General features: G+C 38.1%; 1 protein-coding gene across 1 annotated transcript; it reads left to right on the top strand.

Annotated features, from left to right (window-relative positions):
• The first annotated feature begins 108 nt into the window (after positions 1-108).
• rspry1 (ring finger and SPRY domain containing 1) lies at positions 109-12,936 on the top strand. Its single transcript, XM_041221893.1, has 15 exons — positions 109-387; positions 1,314-1,835; positions 3,414-3,466; positions 5,423-5,535; positions 5,879-6,005; positions 6,272-6,330; positions 6,585-6,651; positions 7,646-7,777; positions 8,437-8,552; positions 8,825-8,968; positions 9,745-9,856; positions 10,152-10,254; positions 10,651-10,803; positions 11,210-11,314; positions 11,691-12,936. Exons 2-15 carry the CDS (start codon positions 1,486-1,488, stop codon positions 11,785-11,787), a joined length of 1,731 nt encoding a protein of 576 aa, XP_041077827.1. The 5' UTR covers positions 109-387; positions 1,314-1,485; the 3' UTR covers positions 11,788-12,936.
• Positions 12,937-13,560: the final 624 nt, after the last annotated feature.

Raw genomic sequence — 13,560 nt, 5'->3', positions numbered from 1 at the left:
TTTCCCAGCATGTGCTCGCAGATGCCGTGTTGCTAGGAGGAGTCTCAGCAGGGGGCGAGGCCGGGATGATAACCGGGTCCGTGGCGTCATCGCCGGTCCCTTCTCTATCGCCGCCTCTTCGGAAGCGAGTTGCGAAAGCCTTGGGAGGGACTCCCGCTTCGGTTGTTAGGAAATACGACGTTTGTAGTATATCGACATATCGCAAAGCAAGATTAAAAACAACGAGACGACTGTCACATTCCAGAAAAAAAAAAAAAAAAACATTGGTTAAACGTTGCCGCTGTCGTGTCTCAGAGTCTACGCCGAGGAGCCAGCGGAGGCCTGTTTTTAAACCCATCCCTGGGCCGGAGTGCGCAGCGATCGCTGGGGATCTGAGCTCTTTGCAGTGTAAGTGTGGGTGTAAACGTCGGTCCGTTAGCTGCTCGTCATATTGTGTCTTTTTTCAAGATTCATAGGTCATTTTTATATAATAATAATAATAATAATAATAATAATAATAATGTATGTATATTTTACACGCTATTAAGGGTGAATACGACTGTTGTAAAAAATAAACGATAGCTTTGTTGCTCTGATCGGTTCTAGGTTCCTAAGCCGTGTGCTTTGTTTTGTTTCAGTGTAGAAACTACATTGATCCAAATGTATACGTTTTAAAATAAAAACGAAACAGTAAGACTTGGAAACTCTGTCTTTGTTTTAGTTACCGTAGTTTCTCAATAGCAGCTGGTACAGACAGTGTTGGTATAATATTCGCTTTACAACGGGGATGGACTTACTGCACCGAGACCTCCAGGTGCTATACCGGAGCGAAAAGCTGAAAACGAAAGATTGATATGCAGCAGTCTGTAAACGAAACCGCAAACACCAGACATAAAATAAACAATTGCGCGGAAGAGCGAACATGATTTATAGTTCAGTTATGTGATTAACAGTAGGAAAGTAGCTTTGTTATTATTCGTCAGGAACAATATACAGTTTGTCACTGATGCATAAGACATTGTATACTCAATCTAGCCAAATTGATAAATACAGATAAATTAAATAAATAAACAGAAGAGGAGCGGTGTACAGGAATTATAAACGCAATGAAAGGCAAAAAAAGGACAATCTCCATGTTTTCCAGATTCTGTTATACTGATTACATTTTACACTAAACTCCTACAAAGCTTATTATTTACAAGCCTAATTTTGCAATAAACTATTTACACCTTTTAACCGGTATGATGGAACCCTTGAGACGTCTGCAAATGTGTCTTTGCGTGTGTCAGTATGCAACTGCAAACCAAAACTAATAACTGTCTCTCTTGAATCAGGTGAAATAATTTGAGAAGCTAGCTGCTGATGAAGAGCTTGGCTGATGATGCTTGATTCTGCATCTCCAGCTGCACAGTACCCTCCCCTGCTGCTGCTGCTGCTTAAGGATTATGCCACGATGATCGCAGTACCGTTCAGGATTGCCAAGAGATGGTTTCTTAAACCTTCTAAATGATCATAGCCACTTGGTTTGTGTTCTATGCCAGTAGGAGCCTTGCGCGAGGTTTGCTATTGACTCTAGAGCTGCATTTTCTAAGGTTTTGGGAAACTTCTGCAGCCGGGACCATGGGAAACAACTGCATTTGCCGAGAGGACAGTGATGCTGAGGACGGCACAGCTCCCCCCAACCAGCTCCGGCAAGTGGAGAACGCTGCTGTAGAGCCAGAGGCGCGAAGCAGGCCGCGGGACCCTGTTAGACCACCCAGGCGTGGCCGAGGACCACATGAACCCAGGAGAAAGAAACAAAATGTGGATGGGCTGGTGCTGGATACACTGGCTGTCATCAGGACACTAGTTGATAAGTAAGTAATATAGAGTACAGCCTGCTGTAGGAAGACAATCTCGTCTGAAAATGCTGACCGGCTGCCTTCAGAATGGATTCAGGCACACACGATCATTTTTAACCCATTGCGGTTGACCATCTGTTGTTCCCAAGTGGTCTGTTTTAATTACTGCTGTGGCAGATCTGAGTACTGCTACTGCTTGCAAACCTGCTTTAAGACAGACCTCTTTCCACTGTGTTTTATAATGATGTTACTAAGGGAGGCACCAAGGCAACCCTGTGGGAGAACATCACACTGACTTCAATAAAGAATGGCTGCAGGACATAGATCTACAGCTGTTTGGATGGGGGGATGGGGGGATGGGGGGGGTAGGAAGGAAGCTCCAGTCCTGGGGTGCCATTCCAATGCAGATTTTAATAGAAATAATGAAGTGATTAAGTGCTTAATAGGAACAAAAAAGACCTGACCTGGAAGAACCGAGGTTGCTACCCCTGGTTTTTATTACTTAATGGACCCCCAGGAGTGGGGATCTGTGGCATGCTTATTTGTATTGACATCAAGTTGGCAAACCATTGAAAGCAGAAATCTATGAATGCAACCTGGACCTTTTTTGGAAAGGTTCAAAGGATTAGCAACTGTTAACCTTTAATCAACTTTAAAGAAAAGTATAATAACTTGATTCATCACTGTACAGAATTTCATTCTTTTTTCCAATTAAGTAGATCAGAGTTTCTGGATTAAAAAAAAAAAAAAAAAAAAAAAAAAATGAAGATGAATAAATTAATGTTACTTTCTCCAGTCTGCATCTATTGCTGTGCTAGTTTGTGTTTGTTTTAGCCAGTGTTTTAGGTTTCTGATTTGTAGGCTTGCAGTATTGCTCCTTTGTGCTTTCAGTACATGAAATGTAGAAAGCTTTAATTAGCAAGTCTATCATTGTTTTGGAAGTTTTTTTGCATACTTATTTGGTGATGTATAATAATGTGTTCCTGTAAGTGTTGGCTGGTGACGGTGTCTATTAGTAACAAAAACATGATTGAACATAATTTCTGAAATTGGCAGAATGTCCTGACATGTCTCAGAAGAATTGTACCTTGTAAGTGTTTACAGGGCTCAGAAAAGGCTTAACTATTTCAGAAATCTTACCAGTTGCAAGAAATTCTGTAGTTTTTTGTTTGAGCCTTATTTTCAAAACAGTTGCTTGTGCAGGATTTTATATATATATATTATATATATATATATATATATATATATATGATATATATAATATATTATATATATATATATATAATTATTTTTTTTTTTTCCTCCAACAGATCAATCGCTTGTAAAAGCTACACTGGGTGCTTGAGGGAGGGTTATGTTTAAGCAGGAGCTGTGGAAATGGATCTGCTCCAATTAGGGAGCCAAGGAATACCAGTGGTGTCTAAATGTTCATGTGCATTAATAATCATCACTGTTTGTTTTCTACTTTCAAACCTCATTACCAAATAATGAAGATGGTCATGTGCTGTTTTAGACCGGTTATGAGTTGTTAGTAAGAATATGAACATTTTTCTCTGTTAAGCTTACACTGTTTTACTTTCTTCTTTGTTTTAGTGACCAGGAGCCACCATATTCCATGATCACTTTACATGAAATGGCCGAAACAGGTAACTAACAGTAGTTTATTCTTGAATGTTAATGTTTTTTACCCCCCAAAAAATACACCAGTTTTACGGTTCTTCACAGACCCTGAGAAGCACTAACCTTGCACTTGTCAATGTTAACTTAGTGCAGGTAGTTTAAGAATACAGCTAATTGGAGTCTGAAACCAGCTGATTGTCTTTCATTTTGGTTCAACACCATACCATTCCATATATGTGAAGTTAATGCTTTCATGTACATACCCGTATACCCATCTAATTGTGCTGGTCTTGTGGCCTCATACAGTAATGGCGGAGAACAAATATGAATTACTCCTGTCTGATCCTTTTTCTTTGCCATAGAGAGTACAGATTGAGCCCAGCAGGACTGAGAGAACAGCCTATGTTAACAACACAGCCGATTCTCTGTCGTTGTGTGGAAAGTAAAGGGAGTGTCCGAGCATATTTCAGAAATGCTGTCAGATGAGGTCATCTGTAATGTGCTTGAATTAGATACAAAACTGAAGTTTTAACTGTGATAATGTTGCACTGACAGGCTGTGTACCGAGCAGTGTGTGCAAGCCTTGTTGTTTACTTCAGTGTGGTTAAGATGATATTCAGCTCTTCTCATTTCACAATTTATATTTACTCAACTGGGTAATTGTGGTGTTCATGCCTTTGTTACTATATATAGTATGATGTTTTCTGCATCGGTAAATTGGTAAATTGATCGGGTCACTTTACTTGAATTCAAAAGAAGTCACATTTAAGTTCATATGTAATAACAGTAAAGGCGACCACTAATGTGTGAGGGTTTTGGTTCTTCACATGTTAATTCAAGATTTTGTCTATATCTATCTCTATCACTTTCAACGCAGCTGAACTGATGCATCCTTGTACCATTGCTGCAAGTACGTGGTCTTATTGCTGCTAAACCAGTGGAGTGGGTTTACAATCTCATTTTCAGCTGTAGCGTTTTCCTTTTGAAATATATCCCAATTTAAACTATGAAAAGTAAGCAGAGAACCGGAACATCTCAAACAGAAAAAAAAGAACTACCAGTTGTAATATTGATAGTGCTAATAAAAAGTAAGAAAATTGATTTTAAAACCTTGGTTTGGACTCCTGTAAGTTTTGTCATGGGGAAAAAAAAAAAAAAAAAAAATATCACCATGTCTCTAAAGTACTGAGCAGGGCTTGAAGCAGAACAGATACAGGACTGGTTGGCTGCCTGAAATCCTGACTGTTTGGAAAAGTACTATGGCATATGATGAACCCCATAGTACTTACAAAGGATTGAAAACATTACTTAAAACACTTAAATATGTAGCGTCTTTCATGGAACCAGAGGAGGCCTGTCTCCAGCTTCAATAGTGCAATCACTGAGTCCCTACAATAGAGGTGAACTCACCACATGCAACATTAAGGCAAGCTAGAATTGATCATTGTGAGTTTCTTATCATTGTGGCAGCAGAAGGTCTTGATTGGTTCAGCCTGGGGCCCGTGAAGCCGTTGTCGTCGTCTTCAGACTGCAGACTCACTAGTTCAGGAGGAGTAACGTGTGGGTTTGTTACGTGCAAAGTAGTGTACAGGGTGTCTCAGACTGCCGCAACCACAAGCTACCTAAAGACTAAATAAATGCTCAAAATTTTTTTTACCTACTGCATGTTAAGACAGTTCAGGATTTCAACAACATGTAACCACACCCTCAGTTCTCTTTTGCTCAACACCAGCCTTTAGAAAACCTCCAGAGAGATAAATATCAGTTTGCAGCCCCTGGTTCCAGACGTCTCGGTGTGTTTTTAATGCAGCTGAGCCCTGAGAAGATGTTTGCTGAATTTGTGGTGCATCTTAATGCTGACCCTGTATCTGTTTACATGCCAGTTCCTGAAAGGCCGCTGCTGAAACGTTTTTTCCGAGTTTTGAACTGGGTCCAGCTGGAGCGTTCTCGCTCTCACATTCCCTCCGCATTCTTGTTCACAGACGAGGGCTGGCTGGAAGTTGTCCAGTCCTTGATCAGGGTGATTCCATTAGAGGATCCACTGGGACCAGCTGTTATAACTCTACTGCTTGACGAGTGCCCACTGCCAACCAAAGTAAGTTGTGCCAGTAAACAGGACTCTTAAATAAAGCAAGCAGATGTCGTCAATTTCAGCACAAGCATCCTGTGTTGGGGTCTTGTTTCAGCATGATCTATAACAGCATTAAAATTACGCAGTTAGCGATGTAAGCAACAAATGCAGATTCATCAGATGATTGACTGTATACGGTATGTGTTTTCACACAAAGCATGACACTTTTTGGTGAGATGAACATGGCAAAGTTAATGGTGTAACTGAGCTTCAGTGCTTTTCAATGTGGTGTTTGGGACGGGGGGGGAGTGGACTGTCACAGCCTGACTGCTTTAATTTTCTAGTTTGTAACATGTTTGTTTTTTAGGATGCATTACAGAAGCTTTCTGAATTGCTGAATCTGAGTGGAGCTGTGGCGTGTCAGGACGCTTCCAATCCTGCCAAACATCGCAACACTACAGCAGTTCTGGGATGCTTAGCAGAAAAACTAGCAGGTATGAACCAGCATGCAAAGTGCACCTGGACGGCTCATTAGAAAACTGATACTAAAAATGCAGACGTTCACCATAAAATATCACACTCCTGGTTGTTATAAAGCTTCTGTGTGGCTATGAGAGTACAATTAGTGAAAAAATTTTTTTAAAAGTATACATTAAAAATATGTCCCCACTGTACATTAGGTGCCAAGACCATATATAAAACACTGTTTTGAAATCTGCACGCTATGCATACCCATTTTTTATCTGTAATTTTGTTACAGGTCCTGCTAGCATAGGTCTACTAAGTCCTGGGACTTTGGAGTATTTATTGGAAAGCTTGGTGAGTACTGAAACATGGTTTAGGTAGTTATTAAAACTTAAAATTATCTCCAGATATATAGATTTCAGTAGGGTTTTAAATATGAAATATTAAAAAAAAAACTTTATGTGTGAGCATTTCAGGAGATTAGTTTTTTTTTTTTTAAGTTCCTGAATACGAGCGGATATTGTAACTTTTCTGCGATGCTGACCCCCATATTTGTTGTCTTATATTTAGAAGGATTGTGAATTAACTTGCCTGTTTCCTCCTCCCAGAGTTCAGAGTCACACCCGACAGTGATGCTTTTTGCTCTCATTGCACTTGAAAAATTTGCACAAACAAGTAAGTCTGATTATTCCTTTTATCCTTTTCACCCGTAAATACACTGCCCACTGGATATTGCGAGTGTCGAGGTCCAAAATAAATCTGCTATATATCGAGGGCTGCGATATAGCGAGAGACCCATAGAAAAACAAACAGGCTAATAACTAATACTGTACAACCACTCCCTCGTTTTATCAGGTGCGTCAGGGTCCAGTATAAATCCTCTACACAACCTGCTTTTTCTCATTTTGCCTATAAAAAGCAGCACACCATTTTAGTTTGTCAAGTGGAGGGTGATTGCTTCTCATCAACTTCAGTCTCCAATTATATAATTAATTAAGTCTTCCTCTCCTTTTTCAATGCACAAACTTGCTGCATTGAAATAGTCCATTCCCAACGACAACATATGGGCTTGTTGCTAGGGAGCTGACGTCACTGCCTCGTGGCTTATGCTAGTGCACGCTGCCACACATGAACACGTCACTGGCTAAAATAAAAACCGCTACATCAAGTTGATATTTAATTGGCTTTGTGTTATTGCGCAGTATGAGGGTATATGATAACAGTATGATATTAATGCTTTGTTTTTAATTGTTTTGTATGTTGTTTGTGATGTGCAGTACGAAATAAAACGAACAGTAATTCAAAGTGCCTATGTATACTGCAGCTAAGGCATACGCAGTTAGACAGTAGAAATGGGGAGCCAACTCCAGGACCACGATATATCTGAATCCGCAGTATAGCGAGGGGCGATATAATGAGGGGTGGGTGTAATTATGAACTGCATGAGGAATAAAAAAATAAAAAAAATAATAAGGTTCCATAATTAAGAAACCAAAAAAATGCTTTTAAATCCTAGCATTTCAAAACTTTTATTCTAGAATTGTTTTCTCTCTTTCCTCTTAATCCCAGTTTTCTTTGTACCGCCTGGATTCTTGTGTCTTTTTTAATGTGGTGTTAACACAGCTTATGGCAATCGGCTACCATTTTAATACTGCTTTTGTAATTGTAGGTGAAAATAAGTTGACTGTGTCTCAGTCGTCTATCAGCAACCGGCTAATGATATTGGAGACCTGGGCAAACCACACCGACTCCCTGAAACGACAGGTTGGATTCTGCGCACAGTGGAGCTTAGACAATCTCTGTAAGATATTTCAAAAGCTGTCTGTCCATTCAAATTACAATCCTTCATAACCCCCGTGGCTAGTTTTAAGTATTCAGGGATGGAAATAAGACTCCCATTACATAGCAGTTTGATCCACTCCTGGTTTCACTTTGAGTTTAAGAAGACTACACTTTTTTTTTTACCAAATTCTTAGACCCTTTACATTTAATGTAGTGCTTAAATGTTATACAGCTGTTGTTTCTAATTGAGGGTTCACTTTTATGCAGAAATAATTAAAATCCCATTGTTTTATCTCTAAGTTATTATTAATAATAATTTGTATTAAATATATGTTATATATTTATAAATGCTGTCCAAAACTATATATATATATATATATATATATATATATATATATATATATATATATATATATATATATATATATATATATATATATATATATTAATCTGTGTGTGTGGGGGGGTAGGTGGAGCATTTAGTGCAGTAATTTGTAATGATTAATACACAGATTTTTCTACTGATGAAATGTAGTTCTTGTGTATTCAAGGTCTTGTTGTCCTCAGCTAATATTGCTTGCTCGTCAGTGTTATAAGAATTGAGAAATCACTCTTCACTGAGAGTTGCATTTTCTACAACTGCGTTATGTTCTGTTTTTTGTTGGTTTTTTTTGTCAGTTCTGAAAGAGGGACGTCCGTTCACGTATGAGAAGGTGAACCTTAACAGCATTAATGCCATGTTGAATAGCAACGATGTCAGCGAGTACCTCAAAATCTCACCGAGTGGGGTGGAGGTAGGGTCTTTCACTTATTAGTCCTGGGTAGTGGGGGGATGTTCAGTGCTTTTTACTCCAAATTGTGGTTGGTGCAATTGCTCTAAAAGTGGGGGGAAAAAAACACAATCAATAAAATAAAGAAAATATATATATAGCTTTCTTGCATAATCGTAACGTGTAGTTTTTAATAGTGACAAATGGAAAGTGTGTTACTTGTAATGGAATGCAGTGTGTGGTACTTGCTTGTTGGTGATGTTTTGCGCTGTGTTCTGTTCCCTTTGTCACTGTAGGCCCGCTGTGATGCCTCTTCATTTGAAAGCGTGCGGTGTACATTCTGTGTGGATTCCGGGGTCTGGTACTACGAAGTTACCGTTGTTACTTCAGGTGTAATGCAGATTGGTTGGGCGACCAAAGACAGTAAATTTCTTAATCATGTAAGTATCTATAATACTCTGCCATACTTTTGAAAGCACTGTCGTGTCATTGTGACTAATTGCCTAAAACAGTATGCATAGACCTGAAGTGGTGGTGTTTGTTTTTTTGTTTTTTTTTATGAATTTCATTTTCCTACTGTTAGAACAAACAACCAGAAAAAATCTTGGCCCCTGGGCATTCTCATATTAATTCCTCCTTCTCCTGCCAAACCTTTGGAGAAATTATGCAGATCTCCTCCCCTTCATTCTGCTTCCCACAGTCAGTCAGGAACCAGGGTTGGAAAGCATAGCTGTGGTCTCTGCCATCTAAGCAAAAGTTTAAAAGTGAGATACCACTGGTTATCCCTGAAATACCATGAAAGGTACTTTAGAAGTCCTCTCTAGTTAGTGCAGTGATTGCACAAGCAGAGGCAATCCTGCCCAAGCTCTGTACTCTGTAAACCTTGAAGGGACCATCATCTGGGTCTGTGGGGCTGAGGGAGCCGTCCAGTCTGCATGCACAAATAGTCATGAAACACCAGATTGAACTGATTTGGGGATTCAGTAACAGATCTTATTGCTCAACACAAAAGGGACATTTTGCAATTGAAGCATGAAGTGATGTGATTCATTTTCTTCGATGGAAAAAGTAGTTATTGTGACTTGCATCACTTTTACTTTTACAGTGATGCTGCTTAATACCTGATTTCAAATTTGGATTATTTGTTTAATATTTGCCACCACCTGGTGGCCAGATACTATATTGCACCAGTAACGTGAACATATTTTGTACACAGGAGGGTTATGGTATCGGTGATGATGAGTACTCCTGTGCGTACGATGGCTGCCGGCAGCTGATTTGGTACAATGCCAGAAGTAAACCACATTCGCACCCATGCTGGAAAGAAGGTAAGAATGTTATCGTGAGCCCTTAAGGTAACATATGTAAAAGCTGGTAAAAAATGCATGCTTTCTGCCTTAGGATTTCAAGGTGTCAGGCTGTTTATGCTCATGCCTGTGTTACCCAGGTTAGCAGTTCTAATTGCTCACACTAATCATGAAACTTAATTCTGCCTTATTGAATGATATTCTTGTCTTGGTTGCCTGGCCTTCTATTTTTATATGTATGGCCCCATTAAATTGAGAAGGTATTGCAATTTTCAGGTTTTAGACATTTTAATATTGACCTTTTTACTCCCCTTAGGTGATACAATAGGATTTCTATTAGACTTGAGTAAGAAGCAGATGGTTTTTTATTTAAATGGAAACCAGCTTCCCCCAGAGAAACAAGTCTTCTCATCAGCCACGTAAGTACTCTGCATTAATAAACATTAGATTGTGATGACCGAACTGACTGGAGATATGACCACTTTTTTTACACAGTTCATGTCAATTACTTTTGATTGCTTTGATAGAACACAAGGAGATTTGTTTGTAAGGCCCAGTGAACTTCCCCAAGAGCAAATTCATTTTGGCACACTAATCTATGCAAAAATGAATGTTCAGATGTCTTCTCTGTGTGAATGTGTTTTATGTGATTATGTCAGTAATTTTCTCTGAAACCGTGTTAGTGTTTGGTAGTCCAGTTTTGCCTCAATTGCCAAAGGTATTGCAGTTTTTACAACCAGTTCAACAGGTTTAAAAAAAAAAGGTAAAATAAAATGCTTCCTTATTTTTATTTGCTTTGTTTGTTCTCCTGGCAGATCTGGCTTTTTTGCTGCAGCAAGTTTTATGTCTTACCAGCAGTGTGAGTTCAACTTTGGGGCAAAACCCTTCAGATATCAACCTTCTGTTAAATTTAGCACCTTCAACGACTATGCCTCACTTGCATCTGACGAAAAAATTATACTGCCAAGGTAAAAACACCTGCATCTGTAACTTAAGAACACTTGATAGAACTTCTCTGTAACACTGATGAAAGCATTAGCCAAAACATTTGTCAACTTGCATTATTTGCTTGTAGTTTTAATTCAGAAGCATTGTTCACATATCCTGGTTTCAAGTATTTTCATAGTTTGTATGGAGTATGTGCCTTACTGCAGAAACTGCATATAATATTTGTTTCTACTACTTTATACGTGTGAATTTTGTATGTCCCTATCACAATGTAGATGGCAGCTTGGTTGAGTAGAGTATTACAAACTGAGGCTTTTACTGACCTGAAATTTAATGCGTTTTAGCTTCAAATGTATATTCTGTGTGAAAGATAAGATTGCATGTTAACCAATCTAAAGTTGAATGGTGTTTTTCTTTCCATTTAAGACACAGGCGATTGGCTCTGCTGAAACAAGTGAGCATTCGAGACAACTGCTGTACACTGTGCTGTGACAAGATGGCAGACACAGCACTCAAGCCCTGCGGTCACAGGTATGCTACAGGTTCCCATCATTGTTTGTTTATGTGTTGATTTATAATTCAAGTAAATCACAAGGTGTAATGCATCTACCAAGAGACTGTTTCAATTACAGGATTCTTTTAAGTTGTTTTCAAAAATGGTGAAATGATGGTCCTTTTAAAGGAGGTACTCTCCCACCCCCCCAAAGTAATTTTACAGATGGAAAGATCATCAAATTTGTTTTCAAGAAGCAGGAAATCCTGAGGCTGCTGTAATATGTCGGGGTTGCTTTGGACATTATTTCAAATTAATGAAGGGATATTGTTTTCTTCATTTTTTTGTTTAATGAGAAACTAACACTGATGTTCCATGCAACTGTAATATTGTGTTTATTTATTTTCCCTGCAGTGGTATGTGTATGGAGTGTGCCTTACTCCTGGAGACCTGCCCATTGTGTCGACAAGACATAAAGACCAGAGTCGCACTGATCTCCCATGTTTCCTGACACTGGGGCAGCAACAGGAGTCCTCTGTATCACTGGCCAATGACGCTGAAAAAACAGGAACTTAAATTATAAACAGTGTCTTGTGCTGTGTAATGGCACCTAAAGATAACCTATGAGTTAAACTGAACAGCGGCCAAGATCATGTTAACTTGCAAAAATAAGAATATGCCCCTCTGTTGGGTCTGTCACTATACATTGATGATTTATCAAGACATCTTTCTTGGTTACAAATATAGAGATTTTCTTGGTGGTAATTAGAGTTGAACTCCTTTGTACATGACTTGTTTTAAATAAAAATACATGGATTTTTTTATTCTAGTTGAAATGTGACCCATGTGTGCCACTGCTCTTGTAAATCATATCGTTGAATTCACAGAATATGAATTGCACAAGAGCAGTGAAAGGATGTCAAGTCCATCAGCCCTTTGTTTTGTTTTTTGCCTAGATCGTAATAAAATGTCAACAGGAGCAAAAAGACAAGCGTTTTTTACCTGAAAGGAAGTCTTTTATAAGTGTGTTCTACTTTAAACAGAACTAGCAAAAACACGTTTCTTATTTTGGCTGGACGAACTGTTAAACATTACACTGAAAGTAGGACAGAGAAGGCATTAAACGATCAGACAGCATTCCTTGGCTCTTCTTATGAGGGCACAAAAGCAACATGGTCAGTGCTTTAATGCAAGCTGTTTATAACTTGAATAGTATTATACAGCTCATTCTTTTAAGTTTGGATGAGTGATTCATTAATTAAAACAAGATCTGTCAAAGCAGAAACGTCTTGATAACGCCAGATTACTTTAAGGTCTAGAATACAGATAAATTATAAGAATTTCAAAGATCAGAAGGCTTTTTTTTTTTTTTTCAAAATGAAGAAAAAAAAAGGTGGTGTTTGGTATTCTTATTTTGGTTTGTAATGTTTGTATTAAAATGTTGCTGTCCATATTTAGAACCACATTCTGTGAATAGCAAGACATTTAATTATTTATTTAATGAAATTGACAGTGTTTGTTATCAAATGAAAAATGTGTTCCTACTCCAAATGGAAGCCTGAAAACTGGATTATAATTAAACTATGATTATTCTCTTTTAAAGATACTTTTTTCTTTTGTTAAATATTATTTACAGGACTTATGCACAAGGTGTATAGATATTGTTTTCAAAAAATAAAATTAAGATATTTGAATATATCTGCAGCTCTGTCTGTCTCTTTTTTTAAGTGTTGTATTTACCATGACTATAAAACATGCAAGAAATCACAAATGTGTTTGCCTTATTACAGTCAACTATTTTATCCGGTTATATTGAATTCATTGTGATCAGATTAGTTTTGTTGGCAACACATTTTACTACAAAACTGACATCTGTCTTTTTGGTAACAATGAATGTACATGTAATGAGTTCTCTAACATGTTTTATTTGTCATCTATTTTTTTCTAAAGCATTTTGTATGCTGGGGGTAAGCCCTCAATCCTCTACACCTCAATTTTCCATTGATGACTGCCTAATTATTTAAGTACATTAAGAATAGAAATCCACAAGTGTACCTCCTGCCAACTCAGCCATAAGCTTTGTATTCCATAAAAGCTGTTAACTTCAGAAACACAGCAGCCCTTGTTTATACATACTCCTGAAGGAAATAGTTGTTCATATTATTATTATTATTATTATTATTATTACTCTCTATATATTCGACTGTCCTGTTCATACAAACCTATTTTGACAGCATCGTTTATATGTGTTATTTGACTTATGTATGTGTATCCTATGCATGAC

This window comes from Polyodon spathula, chromosome 21 (genome assembly GCF_017654505.1).
Source record: "Polyodon spathula isolate WHYD16114869_AA chromosome 21, ASM1765450v1, whole genome shotgun sequence".
Lineage (NCBI taxonomy): Eukaryota > Metazoa > Chordata > Actinopteri > Acipenseriformes > Polyodontidae > Polyodon > Polyodon spathula.
This window is presented reverse-complemented; position numbering and strand designations above follow the sequence as displayed.

Excerpts from the sequence above, each read along its gene's own strand:
- rspry1 (XM_041221893.1), top strand. The coding sequence starts at position 1,486 with ATGATCATAGCCACTTGGTTTGTGTTCTATGCCAGTAGGAGCCTTGCG. Across the intron at positions 1,836-3,413 it reads ATCAGGACACTAGTTGATAA|TGACCAGGAGCCACCATATT; the intron begins GTAAGTAATATA and ends TCTTTGTTTTAG. Across the intron at positions 10,255-10,650 it reads CAAGTCTTCTCATCAGCCAC|ATCTGGCTTTTTTGCTGCAG; the intron begins GTAAGTACTCTG and ends TTCTCCTGGCAG.